General features: G+C 37.5%; 1 protein-coding gene across 1 annotated transcript in view; it reads right to left on the bottom strand.

Annotated features, from left to right (window-relative positions):
- HIBADH (3-hydroxyisobutyrate dehydrogenase) overlaps window positions 1-16,032 on the bottom strand; it is a 105,973-nt gene that overhangs the window by 81,474 nt on the left and 8,467 nt on the right. The window contains exons 2-4 of the mRNA XM_082633037.1: window positions 14,537-14,697; window positions 4,050-4,159; window positions 1,472-1,593 (exon numbers count right to left, since the gene is read on the bottom strand). Of these exons, the coding sequence (XP_082489163.1) occupies window positions 1,472-1,593; window positions 4,050-4,159; window positions 14,537-14,697 (393 nt within the window). The remainder of the gene's footprint in view (window positions 1-1,471; window positions 1,594-4,049; window positions 4,160-14,536; window positions 14,698-16,032) is intronic.

Below are 16,032 nucleotides of genomic sequence, written 5' to 3' on the forward strand. Positions count from 1 at the left end.
GATCTTCCCGGACCAGGGCACGAACCCGTGTCCCCTGCATCGTCAGGCGGACTCTCAACCACTGCACCACCAGGGAAGCCCTATTTTACTATTTTTTAATCCCAAAGCCAACAATCGAGTTTAACATAATAGGAATAAAATTGCTACTCCATTACCTACTGCTATATTGCTATAATTACATATGTATATATGTGTATATGTATGCAAATACATGTGTGTATGTGCATATATATTATATTCGATTACACAGTAATGTTGGAAAATTTGGAAATTATGGAAAGTCATAATACCCATAATCCTGCCATTCCAAAATACCCAGATACCTGCTACTAGTATTTTATATACTATTAAGCTTTCAGAATTTTATTAGTGGGTCTCCTCATCCTCTGATTGAGATGATGATGATTTCTAAGTATGTCAATGTGGTGAAATTTATTTATTTATAGACCTTCTAATATTAAGCCATTTGTACATACATGAGATAAACCAAACTTGGTTGTAGTGTTTGATCTCTTTCATATGTGGTTGGATTTAGTTTGTTAATATACTCTATAAAGTTTTTACTTCTATATTCATGACTGACGTAGACCTACAGTTTTTCTCTCTCATAATGTTTCCATCTGGTTTAATTATCAGAGTTATACACATCTTACAGAATGAGTTGGGGAAGCATTTCCTCTTTTTGTATTGTCTGGAAAAGTTTGTATAAAATTGAGATGGGGTACGAGCCCTGGTCCGGGGAGATCCCACGTGCCGCGGAGCAACTAAGCCCATGCGCCACATCTACTGAGCCTGCGCTCTAGAGCCCGTGAGCCACAACTACTGATCCTGCATGCCACAACTACTGAAGCCCACGTGCCTAGAGCCAGTGCTCCGCAACAAGAGAAGCCACTGCAATGAGAAGTCCACGCACTGCAATGAAGAGTAGCCCGCCACAACTAGAGAAAGCCCGCGCGCAGCAACGAAGACCTCACACAGCCAAAAATAAATAAATTAAATAAATTAATAAAAAAAAAAATTTGATACGATCTGGTCCTTGAAATTCTGGTAACACTCACCTGTAAAATCACCTGGATCTAATGTTTCCCTTATGAAATTATTTTTTCTTTTTTTGCCACTTCTTCAGTTTCTTTAATAGTTACAAGATTATTCAGGCTAATTATTTCTTGAATCTGTTCTGAAAAGTTAAAATTTTCTAGGAATCGATCTATTCCTACCCACAGTAATTTGAACCAAAAATTCATAGCTCTTCAAAGTTGTAACATCCTATTATCTGAATTTAGAAAAAAGCATTGTGTATTGAGAGTACTAAATAACATAAGTCAGTTTTGCTTTGTTTTTATTTTTAATGAGGAAATTGAGAATCTGCAATAGCTCTAAAAATAACTAGATATATCTTGGGTAGCACAAAATCATAACTGTTACTTATGACAAACAGAATAGATGTGCATATAATTTAGCTACCACTTACCACCAGAAACAGGGGCATCCATGAAAACTGCTCCCATTTTCTCAACTTCTTTGGCCAATTCTTTCGAAACCATAGGATCAATAGTACTGGAATCTATTAATAGTGAGCCTTTCTTCACTTTTCTAAGTAAATGAACAGAAATACTGTTTTAAAAAACTATAGTTTTATAATTTAAAAAATATAGTTTACAACTCTGAATAAGCATTTCATGCAACTACCTATATCAGAATCTGCTAAAATTCACCAGATATCAAGGAGGTCTTTGGTTTAATATTAAAAACATTATTGGAACTGGTTCAAAATCTCAAATTCATTTTCAGATCAATTATAGTTCAAAGTAAACTTGAACTATTTCAAAGAAACCAAAATAATCTAATAATCTATATGGTATAAATTCTGGTTTCAGGTGAAATACACACTAACCATAATATAGGTAAGCTAAGATGTAAGCAATTTAAAACACCTATTAACTTTAAAAGGGCTACTTAGTAGGATTTAAATTTTTGTTTGTAAAGTAGCTGGGTCTCTTTAAAAAGTAATTTATTTGTCTTTAACAAGCCATATTGCAAATTTCACATATCCATTTCTTTTCCACTAGGTAGAATAAACATAAGCAGTTAAAATTTAGCCATTTGCTTTAGGATGGCATATTCTTTAATAACTGCAACTTTGTAAAGACAAAATAAAACATCAAACAGGCAGAAAGGAAAATACAGGAATGGACCTATAAAATCTCACAGAGACTTTTTGTTCTTTACAGTAAATTTATATACAAACATTGGTAAAAGGGGGAAGCAGTCTTCTCATATATCATATTTTACATCAATATTTAAATGGCATTCTTAAAGTAAAACAGTTCTATATATACCTATATAGTTCCCTTACAGTCTATAATCTATGCCTATCTTCACTGGCTTGGAAACCGACCTAAATTACAATTTATTTAAAGGGCTATGGCTAACCTTGAATTCAAACGTTCCAAAATTCTTACTACAGATAAACTAACCCAGAGGACATTTAATCATAACCATGATTGGAAAGTTAGAACTGAATTAATAAAAATATTGAAGGGGAAATAGAAAATCATTGCTAAAAACTATAAAAAAGAAATTTTTTTCTACAGAAAAAAAATAGCACGCAAAATGCTTTAAACAACAATTTTAGACATATGAATTGATCTGGTCCAAATGCAATGGCTGGGTATGTTCCATAGAAAAGAAATAGCACACTCTGTTATAGATCACCTCAGTATGTGGAATTCCACTTTACATACCCTAAAAATATAAGAATTAAGTTTACCAGTCTTCTGTGATATTAATATTTTTAAGATCTTAAAGCTTTAAGCAAATGGGAAATGGTCTCAAAAATTATACATGCACAGGGTGTGGGGAAATGATCCTGACCCAGAAGAAAATAAAGACCTACCCATGAGAAGCAAATTACAGTTCAATGTAAAGCCACAATCTTTCAAAGCACTCCCTAGACAAAATTGCCCTGGTTGCTGGCCACCATATTCCTAGTAAAGGATATTAATAAACATAGGATTTTGTCTCCACAAAGTTTTTAGTAACTTTTTCTTCAGACGTAAAACAGGGCCATAATTGGAAAAGACTAGGTAATGAGACAGCTAGGTCACCTCAGGACCACTCACACACTGTGGGCCTGAGGGCTCCATCCAAAATGAGAGTCTTTCAACTTTCCCTGAAATCTAAACATTTATCTTATCAGTTTTCTGCCTAATATTCAAGTGTCTGTTGCTTCTAAGTTTGCTAGTTTTCCAAAGCAATTCAATTTCCCAAAACCTCAAATTTCATGTATTACAGCTTCATGAAATTAAACCCTTTCCTTGAGCCCTTCATGTGTCTACAAAGCCTACCAGTTTGCTCTAGCTCTCTGCTGAACTTCAACAACAAAACAAGTTAGGAACTGGAATCAGTAAGACCAGAAAACTAAACTCAACCGCTGTCATCCTAATATAACCACAAGGGTTTGGCAATAGGTAGCAATTAACCAAAAGGTTCTCAAAGCCAGGGAAGCTAGTTACTGAGTAGGAAACTCTGACCTAAATTATATATTATTTAAAGAGCTACTGCTAATCTTTAATTCTACCTTCTCAAAGTTCTTACTACAGATGAACTAACCCAAAGGACATACAATAACTTTTTATTTTATAATAAATTTTTAATAATGGTGTTCTTTCCAATGCTTCATTTTATTTTTCATAGAAATCTTTTCCTGAATTTCTATAAACCGTAAGAAAATTATGCTTGTAACATTTGTACAGTTTAAAATGCAAGCTTTAAAAATCTCTTAAACAGGTTACCAATGTAAGTTTAACGCAAGATTAAAAGGAAGAAACAGAAAGCAAAAAAAATTTATTCCCAAAAGTCACATACTTGACTTCAGTGAAAAAATAAACCCTTTACAATGAGAGAAACCACACCATTCACTTTTAAGACATAAGAAAACAGTAAAAGAAAGTTTAACAAACATAATTGTTATTTCACAGTAGTTCTAACAAATGTGAAATTCATAAACTCTCATAACAAGAACATATCTACAGTTGAGAAATACATACTTTAGAATTCCATTTGCTCCAGAATAAGCTTCTATTGCATTGATGCTGGTGGGCAACATTGTAATAATTCTGTCAGCTTTTTCAGCTACATCTGCTGGGGAAGACACTACCTTTAAAAAAAAAAATTGCAACGGCACATTATTTAAATTAAATGCAAGCAGCTTCTACAGTACAAGTAGGATCCACTTTTTATGCATGCCCATAATAGTGACAGTGAATAAAAACTAATCCTTGTTTTCAAAAGACAAAAACAAAAAAAGGGCAAAAAAAACCCTTACTGCCTAAAATAGAGTCCATTCCTTCACACATACAGATGCAATTTCTATGGAATCACATCCATTGTTTACTTTAAAAAGTGCAAAGTGAGTTGAGGGGGAAAAGGGCAAAACCCAACAGTCCTGGGAACAGACACACTTCTCATGGATTCCTCTAAGTTGGATTCTTAAACAGCATACTTTTTGGTAGATGCTCTAAGAAAAACATTCTAGTATATCAGACTTGGTAGCTGAACTACAGGATACACCAATTATTTCATGGGCAGCAAAATCCACAAGTAAATTCTCAAGCCCCCATTAGCACTATCTTCCAGCCTCTATTTTCAAGAAAAAAAAAATTTAAGCCTGTTTTATAAAAAGTCAGGACAAGGACATAAGCATGTACTGCACTGAATGTGAGTACCATCATGAAGCCCGAGAGCATGAGCTGTCAGGTCTCCTGTGGAAACCATATATACAACAACGACATACGAACAGGCATCAAGGTTCGCTCTCTCTCTCAGAAGTCAGAATTCTGACTTCTGCTTTAATGATGACCGTGAACATACTGTACAGGAAAGCTGCTCTGCCCATCCTCTGTACATATGTTTACAAGTATGGGTGTACATACGCTCACTCACATTTCCACCACCCCCTGCTCTCTCGAATATATACACCATGATACACCTGGCCAGCTGATCAGCAACCAAAGAGGCCAGAAGAGACCAGGAGATCACTTCTTGACTGAAACTCTCCATTAACAGAAAGAATCTATCACCCCAATTATCACGAAAGCTCCTTTCCAAAGCCTTTTCTCTCTTTAAAGAAAAGACAAAGAACTATCAGAAGGATAATCAAAAATTTCTCCATAGGAATATTTACATATGCATTAGAAACTGACGTCTTTTCTACTAGGAAATGTGAACTGGCACATAAGCATCTTAGGAATGGGAATGCCTCTGCTTTTCATGTGGTGGAAGTAAATGAAACATTTTCTTTCTGTCTTTGATGTACAGCTGATGAAAGAATGAGAAACCAAACACAGTGTGCAATCTAAATATTATGAGCTAGAAGCAATTACATTTCATTCTTCCATAAGAGACTATCAGCTTCTAAATCAAATTCTACAGAAATGCAGTTTTAACATAATTTCATAAGTTGTATTCTAAAATTTCAGATAATCAAGTATCCTGGCACTTTGTGTACTAAATGATAATATTAAACACCTCAGAGTCTAAAGCCAAAAACAAACAAAAAAAAAGACAGTCTCTCTCATCTAAAGGCGATACAGCATTTTAGAGTCTACAAAGTGGCATATTCAACAATATGTATATTTTGATATATAGTGGGGATTGGCCACAAATAATTATGGAAAAAAATTTTTTTCCATCAAATTACAAAGTAATACTTAAGTTAGGTGAAAACCTTTCCTACACTCAAACAAATACTGAGATTTGAAAAGAGGCAACTATTTCCTGGCAAACAATTCAAGTTTCCTCAAGAAAAAAAACAGCTCAGTAAGATGAGAAGAAAAGGAAAAGCTGTAGGAGTCATAATTCTCTACTCTTGGACTGTGTCAAGAATATGGGTTACACAGAGAGCCCCATCTGTTCATCCTATTTAAATGAAGTAATAAAGGCGTGCATAATGGTGGCATACCTTTCAGTTGCCTTTCCTTCTATCTCAGCTCCATCTCTCTTGATCTTTCAGGGACTGTAGTAAGCCAGCCCTGAGGTCTAAGAGTCAACTTCAGACTTTCTCTTAGGAATTGAGAGTCTCTTCCACTGAAGGAAATTCAATTCCATCTAGATAACTCCTTGAGACATGCCCTCAGGGGCACCAACAATTAGCTCACAGACCTAGGAATACTTCACACCTCCAAGCTTCTTGTGCTCATGAATTGGCAGTGCCAATTCATGCAACTGCCAAGTGCATGGGGTGGCCAATCAGCCCCCTGCATCCCCAGCATCTGCTTCTTGGGATGCCTGGGTTGCCAGAGTACTGCTAACCCCTCAAATATATAGGAAAGTAGTGTCAAAGCTCACAGGTCCGGAAAAAAACACACAATGACAGTGATAGCTGGAATGTCACCACTGTACTGGCCACAACTGCTCCATATGTAACAACTATATACATTTGGTACGTTATAATAACCGTCTCTAATTTGCACTACAGAAGGCATGTTTATTAGACAGACAGACACGTGTGTCCAGTTATTCAAATCATCTTGCCTTCCAAGTGATGACTTCAAGACTTTGAAATAACTGACTAGCAAAATTTGGCCATGACTCAAAAGCTGGCAGGAAAAAAACAAACCTTATTGCCAGTCTGACACTCACCACAAAAGCCTTTAGGAGCCAATCTAATTAGAGTCCCTTCAGTTACATTTGCTAATTGAATGGATAAGCAAAGACAGCATGGATGAGGGAAAGGAACACTAATTTGGGAAGCCAGAGACTGGGTTTAGTTATAGCTCAGCCACTAGATCATCTGTGCTTTTGTGCAAATCACTTAACCTCTCTGGCTTCAGTTTACGAGTCTACAAAATAAGAATAGTGATTTGGATTATCTTTAAGCGTTTCTATCTCCAAAGTAGAAAGGAAACTTAGGCAAGGGAAGTTTTCACATTTAGTAACCTTAAATTCTAGGAAGGTACGGACTCTGTGAAAAAGGGCTGATGGTATAGGAAGCATCTTCAATGACTCAGTACAAATGTAAAGCATTAGCAGGACTCTTCGACACCTCCACGTGTGTGGACGGTCGCTGATCTGGCTGACTCTGGAACATGGCTCTGCTCCGACTGTCATGGCCATCCCAGAAGAATCTCTTGATAATTCCAACTGCCTCGTTCTTACACCACTGTGAATTAAGGTGACCCTACTTTTCCATTATTTTAATTTTGATGACAGGAGATTGGTTCCCTTCACAATATCTACAGTCTTTAAGAATTTCTGCAACTAGATTCATCTCTATGCTAGTAAGCACCAATGGCAGGTGTACAATATAAAGATTAGACAACTGGACAGATTAAAGACAAAATCTGCTTTGCTGGGTGGGTGACGGGAGGAATGATGGGGGCATCAGGGCCCAGAGTAATCTGAAGTAACTGCACTTCCTTTTTACAGATCCAATGGAAGGAGACAACAGTTAACCTAGTTGTTTTACATAAAGAGAAAAATCTCGCCGTCTCTGTTAGACAAAACAGTCACATAAGCGAAGCTCAGCATTGCTTCCACATAAACCAAATGGGTAAGAGAAACTTGCAAAGAAACAAGATGAACATGACCTCGGTTAAACTTGCCACTCAGCGTATTTTAATCTTTCCAAGTAGAAAAGCATACTGTTGCTTCAAAATTGCACTACCCTTAAAACGCTGACCAGAACGGTTTTTGCCTACATCTTGAAACATGTGGTCAACAATGATGAAGCCCACTCAGCAAGAGACTTCTAAAGTTCTCATCTAACAAAACCTGAGTGGATGCCAGATTAGATCTCAATAGAATTACTTAACCAAACATGTTCAGCCTTATAACCCAGGAACAACAAGATGGTTCCCAAGTTTTTAGAGAGAAAACAAGAGAATCCAATTAAGCCTAGTTCAACCAGAAAACTCAAACAGAAATGGTGCATAAGTCCCAAGACTTCTGGCACCAATCAGAGGCATCTCCAAGGAAATTCCCAGACAATGAAAATGAAAACAAAGCACAAGTCACATGCCCTTAATGCTACCACTTAAAAAGAGAAATTGGTATCTTCTGTAAAATAAAAGGACACAGGGGACTCTGCAGAATATATTCTTAAGCAGGGATGCAGTCAAATCACTTTATCTCCTAATTTGGTTTTAATTTTTATCATCACTCCTTCATTTAAAAATATGTCTACAATTCTATTCCCAACGACTCTGGACTCAGCGACTCAGCCAACACAGTGGTGTATTTATATGTGTGGTGTTGGGGAATGAAGATTTGGGAGAAATATGGTATAGATACTAAAGCAACAACCATTAACAGTAGTAACAGTACTTTCTATGTGCCAGGTTCCCCAGGGCTAAGAGTAAGGTACTATACTACTGCCAATTCATAAGATGAGAAAATTTAAGTACAAAGAAGTTAAATAATCTGTCTACAAGTCACACAGCCAGCACATGACAGAGCTGAGATCTGAGCTCAGGCAGCCAGGTTCCTTCTGGGTTTATGCTTTCAAACCACTACATTCACAATTTATTGATTCACGATTTCTAATACCCAAACGCCTGATAATTATCATGGGTTACATTCTTAGAACAGATGCTAGAAGTTGAAATGATGCATTGTATGTTAAACCCGAGTTTCCAACAGAAATAAAGATATAATAAAGGGATACGGAGAGAGGAAACCGTAAATTTTTTATGGGAATGACCACAAGTAACATATTAAACCAATTATAAGTGCCCTAATAGAATTGGTTAACATGTAAAGGTATAAATAAGTTCATTAAATACAGTCAGGCACGTGAAGCATTTTAACATGTCCAAGTTTTTATTTCCTTCATAACCCACGTAGTATTTTTTACTACTAGGTACAGCTGGAAGGAAAACCGCCAGGGTGGTAACACCCTAAAGCACTTCACCTGGAACTGCAGGTGGACCTTGCACCTTGAGGGGAGGGAGGAGCCGGCCCGTGGAAAGCAGAGCCAAGAAGCAGACAGAAACGGATCTAATTACATCTGTGCCCAAAATTCGGCTGTGCCTGGGTTCAGGCCACTCCCCAACTCTTCACTTACATGAAACAATAAATCCCCAGTTTTTGCTTTTAAAAAAACGAAAAAGCACTTCTTCATGGAGATGTCCAAAGATCTTTAGAACTAGTTGATTGCTTTTTGATCCAGATATGTCTAGCTTGGTACTTTCTCTCCCTGCAAATTTCCCACTGAAAGCACAGTTGACATTTGAAATCAACTAGCCATGTTTTCTGCAAACTTTGAGGGAAAAAATTTCTGTTTTCTTTGGCTGCCATTTCATCGACTTCACTTGAGATAGTAACATCAGGGAAAGAAAGGGACACCTGTCCTTTAAATGTAAGAGTCAACTCAAATATACTCTGAATTTTTGAACTCTTAATCCATTCACTGCACTATTGTGCACAATGGCAAGAAGTTTTCACCTATATTTTTCCATCTCATCCCGTCTTCTCTTTGTCTTTTAGTAGTAAAATGAAACTCACTTTTTCCTTTATCAAACATTTTAAAACAATATAGCTATGAATTAGTACTACTGACATTTTAACACATCAGAAGTCACACATCCAAATTAACATTACCTTTTAATGTAGGGGTCTTAGGAAATTACATTTGCTCAAATGACACTGCTGCTGTTCAAAACGGTTTTTAAGCTGCCGGCATAAAAATCATTTATCAACAAATGTTTTCATTTTATTATGACAGAATATTTCCCCTCAGGCCCAAAGCTTTTTTACCCTTTACCCTTCTCCTGTCATTTATCTCAATTTCACGTTCTCCTGCCCTCCACTGCTGTTGTAATCAATACTCAGAGGACCTCTTAGAGTCAAGACTCTTGAGAGGAAGCAGAGCGGTGAGGGAGATGGGACGTGGGAAAAGAGGGTTCTGCCTTCCAGGCTTTGCCGCCCCAGTGTGAACCGCCCACGCAACTTTCCCACCGTGTGCTGGGAGTGGGGCAGGGCTGGGAGCTGTGGGCAGAAGCTAAGAGAGTCTCACGCTTCACTAATCTGGGACGGGCAGCCACCCAGAACCCATCCTCCTTCCTTCCCCACACCCACTTATGTATCTCAAGGAAGAAGGAAAATCTAATGACTAAGTCTGTGTCCTAGAACCCTCTGATTTCTATCCAGGAATCCAAGAGATCTCGTCTCCATGACTTTCATTTCAGGCTACAGCATTTCTGTTTGTAGGTGAGCGAAGATTAAGCACAATATTTATGCAGCTCTCTATCAGAAATGAAATGACTCTTAAGAGTTACTTATTATTTTTCCCCTCAAAACCTGCTTCAGCACATTACTGTCAAAATACAATTTTAATAAAAACTCCCTTCTATTATTTAGTCTTGCCACCTGAGACACATCTAATACATTGCCACATCCAACTCAACCTGTTTTATTCTCCACAGCACTAGGCGGACTGCTAGACACATGGGAAGTACTCAACCTGTATCGGTCGACCTAAAGTAGAAATCTCTAGAAACCTGGAGAGAGAGGCTTCCACTTTTAAAGAAAATTGCTCCTTTGTCCCCATTCTTCACCTGAATAAATCCTGCTTATTCTTGTGCTATCTACCTAAATGTCTAGTCTTCAGACGTCCCTGACTGCCCTCACAGCCAACGTAATGCGGATTTTACTGAAAACTGAGGAGACTCTTCTTTCCACATCACAATTTGGAATCACATATTTGTGTGGTTTGATAATCTAACACCTCCTGTTGGTCCCCAAAGGCAAAGACTGTAACTGTTTTGTTCTGGGCTATATTCCCAGTACCTAGCACATAGAAAGTACTCAAGAAACATCAGTCAAATTAGTAAATTAATGAAGGTCCTATCCTGTTTTGCTAAGAGATTCTAAGGTAGCCTTAACCCATAGTGATCAAAGCAATAAAAAGTAACTTTTCTTCACAAAGAAGTGAGAGACTCTGACATTGTCATGTGAATAGAAAGCATTAGAAACGGAATAATAGCTCGGTAGAGCAGAGGTGAAACCAAGACTTATGGGAACTTAGAGCTAACACACACACTGTTTACTGTGCCATACACAATTTTAAGCTCGTTACATATATGAATTCATTTAATCCTCGTAACAACTCCCTGAGAAAGGTTATTATTATTATCCTTATTATTTCACACATGAGGAAACAGATATAGAGACACTAAATAACTTGCCTGAGATTGCAGATACTAAGTGGAAAGGGCAGGTTCTAAACCCATTTTGTAGATTCTAGCTGTACTGGTTTCCAGTGGCTGCCACAATGTTACCCCAAGCACGGTGGCTTAAAACAGAAATGTATTCTCACAGCTCTGGAGGCCACAAGTATGAAAGCAAGGTGTAGGCAGCACCACGCTGCCTCCAAAGGAAGATCCTCCTTTGCCTCTACTAGCTTCTGGCTGCCCCTGGTGTTCCTTGGCTTGCTACAGTATAACTCTGAAGTCTGCCTACGACTTCCCACGGCTTTCCCCTCGTGGTTCTCTGTAAGGACACTCATCACTGCCTTTAGGGCCCACCTGAAATCCAGGATGACCTCATCTCAAGATCTTAAACCTAATTACATCTGCCAAGACCCTGTTTCCAAATAAGGTCACTTTCACAAGTACTGGGGGTTAGAACTTGGACATTTATCTTTTTTTTAAATCGCTTTATTGAGATATAATTCACATAACATATAATTTGCCCACCTAAAGTATATAATTTGATGGTTTTTAGTGTATTCACAGATATGTGCAACCATCACAATTTTAGAACTTTTCATGACTTCAAGAAAAAAATCCCACATCCATTAGCTATCTCTCCCCTCTGCCTGCCTCCCTCTTTCCCCTCCTCTCCCAGCCAGCAGTAAACAGCCACTAATCTACTTTCTGTCTCTACAGATTTCTCTCTTCTGGACTTTCATGTGTCAGTGCTTCATCCCTTTTTATGGCTGAATAATATATCATTGTATGGATATACCACATTTTGCTTACCACTGATGGGACGTTTAGGTTGTTTCTATCTTTTGGCTATAATGAATAATGCTGCCATTTATATACGAGTTTCTGTGTGGGTATGTGTTTTCATTTCTCTTTCATATATACCTAGGAGTAGAATTACAATCTCATCAGCAGTGTGTGACAGTTCAATTTCTCCATACTTCTTGTTATCTGCCTTTGTAATTCTAGCCAACCCAGTGGGTGTGGAAATCTCATTGTGGTTTTGGTTGCATTTATCTGATGACTAATGATATTGGCATCTTTTCATGTGTTTATCGGTCATTTGTACCTTCTTTGGAGAAATGTCTATTCAGATCCTTTGTCCATTTAATTTAATTGAGTCACTTGTCTTTCTGTTTGAATTGTATGACTTCTTTATACATGCTAGATACAAGTCCTTATCAGATATATGATTTGCAAATATCTTATCCCATTCTGTGGGTTACCTTTTCACTTTCTTGCTGGTGTTCTTTGGAGCACAAAAGTTTTCAATTTTGATGAAGTCTTATTTTTAATTTTGTTGCTCATGATCTTGGGTGTCATATTTAAGAATCCTTTGCCAAATTCAAGGTCATGAAGATTTACCCCTGTGTTTTCTTCTAAGAATTTTGTAGGACATCTTTTGGGGGGCCACTATTCAACCCACTGTATACCCACTCACTATACAATCCATCATAATAGAGAACTATTATTTAATTCCAACAAATTTCATTGGTGCAAAACAACATATTAAATAAGGGTGTGGTATATAATCATTACTGGCCTGACATTAACTGATCCAAAAGAAACCCAGGCACTTTATTTTCTAGTAGTCTAGTTTATAAATAGGTAACAGGTAGCTACATTTCAGAATCATCAAGGAAGACGCCACACATACACTTAAAAATGTCTCATACATAAATATCATTAATTAGTGACTACACATCATGTAATTAAAAGAGCTAAAGCTCCAAAGTCAAAGACAGACCTTTGTTCAGATCCTGGCTCTTGCCATTCACTCACTGTGCAACCTTGGGGATGTTATTTAACTTCTCCAAGCATCAGTTTCCTGAAAATACTTCTGTTACAAAGATAAAATTAGATAATATGTACAAAATATTTAGTAAAAGACCTGACACGTAGTAGGTACTCATTAAATATTAGTTTCTTTTCTCTCTCTTTTAAAATGTAAATGTCTCCTTCACTCAAGTGTAAGTCTTATTCTTAAGGTAGCCTTCCTTCACACCTACCTAAAATTAGCAACACTAAAAATATAAGAATTTTGTTGGGAAATGGAGGTACAAGGATAACTTCAGAATATGAGGCAATTCAGGCAGAGCATCAGAAGCTCCGGAAATCTGGCAAGCAGCAGAAAAGAGATTCACAAAGGGATGATGACCATTTCAGTTCTGCATAGGCAAGTTGTTAAGTGTTACAGGAATAGAGGGCAGAGTAATGGCACTGGTCACAATTTGAAAGGCCCTAAGCTTCTGCTTTCCCAGTCCAGGGTAAATCAGTTTCCATTCAATTTCCACCTCTGTATTACTAGAAGGGGTAGAAAGAGGAAGAGAAATTCATGTGATCTTTCATAAACACACACACACATGAAAACTTTGGGAATATTATTCTGCAAAACGCCGGAAGAATATGCTGTTATTACTTTGATTAAATCCTGTATTTAATTGAAGATATTTCCTCTGTTTAGAGACCAAGTACCGTTGTTACTCTTACAAATAAATATAGAAACCACTGTAAAGTGCCAACATCAAACAGATGTGTTATCCCAAAAAGTAATATCCATCTCCTCCAAAAAACAATCCATCCCAGACTGAATATCAACTTGGAACTCCTTACCATCCTTGAAGATGGTAAAGCCACCTTTCCCAGAACAAAGAACTGATCAAACCTCTCCAACAAGTCTAAGTCCCTAAGCTACTTAAGGTCATCAGTAAACCTGCTGCACTGGTGGTACAGTGTCAATATTCAGAGACTATATGGGCATAAGCAGCCACAACCCTACCCTGAAAAGTTCCAAGATGATACTCACACATCCTCAAACAACACTGCTGCCACCCCCAGATGGCACACAAACCATGATGGAGAAGGAGATGGAGGATATCCAGATCTGCAAGTAGCCTCTAAGTTGCTTAAACCTGTTCTTTAGGTACACATTGCATTTTCTCAGTATTTATTTCAAGTCTATTACCTAGAAGTTGACTATTTATTTGTTCTCTAGACTTTTTCTATATTTCTCAGGAATTTTTTAGTACTCACCCAGTTCTGGGATTACATTCAGCCCTCAATTACCACTCTACAAGAAGAATTTCCTTCATATCTTGAAAAAAACTCTAAATTCAGTTACTAGTACACGGTCTCGTGTGGGTGTGTGTGTACACATATTTTACATATCATATAATATTACATATAGAGAAATAAAACTAACAAGTTAACTTTACAAATCCATTGTGTATACGTCTAAGAAGATGTCACTTATTTGAATGTGGAATGTCAAAATCTAAAAAACATTTTTAAACATCAAAATCTAAAAACATCTTAAGAAAAGGTCTTACCTGTTCACCTGCATCTAGAAACTCTTTGCATGCATCAGGGAACACATCATATATAATGAGTGGATAGCCATGTTTCATGAGATTTTTTGCCATTGGATTCCCCATGTTGCCTACTCCAATGAATCCAACTGGAGTCTTAGAAGCCATTGACCTAGAACACACTGATTTCAATACATTAGTTTTAACAGGAGCAGATAACATGTTTTATTGTAAATATTCACTCAATATTAAGAAGTCAATTGTTATTTTGATATTTTCTATTTAAAAAAAAACCTTTGTAAAGATTAGTTTTAAACTAATGATCATTTAAAGATATCAACAATGTATAGGCAGACTAACTTCTGAGTGTATAGTTCTCCAGGAAACAATCATAAAATTTTAAGCATTCTCTCTTCTGCTTTCTATCTCTATAACATCCCTTTACTATTTTTAACAATAAACTTAATGTTATCATTTATTAAATACCTATTATATACTTTACCTGTTAAGTGAAGTATCCTAGATTCTCTTATCTATATTACCTTCTCTAATAATGTGTATTAAAAACTGGAAGTATTCAATAAAACCTGTATCTTGGACAAGGTCCAAGAATGGGAAAACGTTTTACCTTCCCACTTCCACATTTATAGAAACCATCCCCTCCAATGGTATAAAAAACAATCTTAATAAAAATGTTAAACCCAGAAGAATGTATTTCAACCAAAAGTCACCAGTTTATAAATGGGGTCCTAGGAGAGAGCAGGGGGACACTTCCATGGGCTTTCCATGGCCAGGGTAACAGTCTCAGGACCCTGAGATAACAACTCCGTGCACTTTCAGAGAAGAGGCATCTCCATTTACAGAAAAAGAAAATCATTCTTAAAAAGCTGTATGCAGGGCTTCCCTGGTGGCACAGTGGTTAAGAATCCGCCTGCCAATGCAGGGGACATGGGCTCAAGCCCCGGTCCGGGAAGATCCCACATGCCTGCCTCAGAGCAACTAAGCCCATGAGCCACAACTACTGAGCCTGCGCTCTAGAGCCCGCAAGCCACAACTACTGAAGCCCGCATGCCTAGAGCCCGTGCTCCGCAACAAGAGAAGCCACCACAATGAGAAGCCCGCGCACCGCAACGAAGAGTAGCCCCCGCTTGCCGCAACTAGAGAAAGCCCGCGCACAGCAACGCAGCCAAAAATAAATAAATAAATTCACACACACACACACACACACACACACACACACACAAAAGCTGTATGCAGGTTTTGTTTGATTTGATTTTCTTCCTTTTTACAAAAGGCTTTTTGAAATCACACTGGGGCATACAATTCAAGGTAATGCTTTTTGCAAGAGAGCAGACAGGCTTCGCATCACCATGAAAATAATATTAGACACGATTTCTCTATTTCTAGATTTAGAACTCCACTCAAGTATTTACTGCATGAAGTACTATGACACAAGCAAGATGTGGTCCTTGCCCTCCGAAAGTTCACGGTCTAGTGAGAGAACAAAGAGAAATAAC

Source organism: Mesoplodon mirus (genome assembly GCF_964341445.2).
Source record: "Mesoplodon mirus genome assembly, chromosome: 9".
Lineage (NCBI taxonomy): Eukaryota > Metazoa > Chordata > Mammalia > Artiodactyla > Ziphiidae > Mesoplodon > Mesoplodon mirus.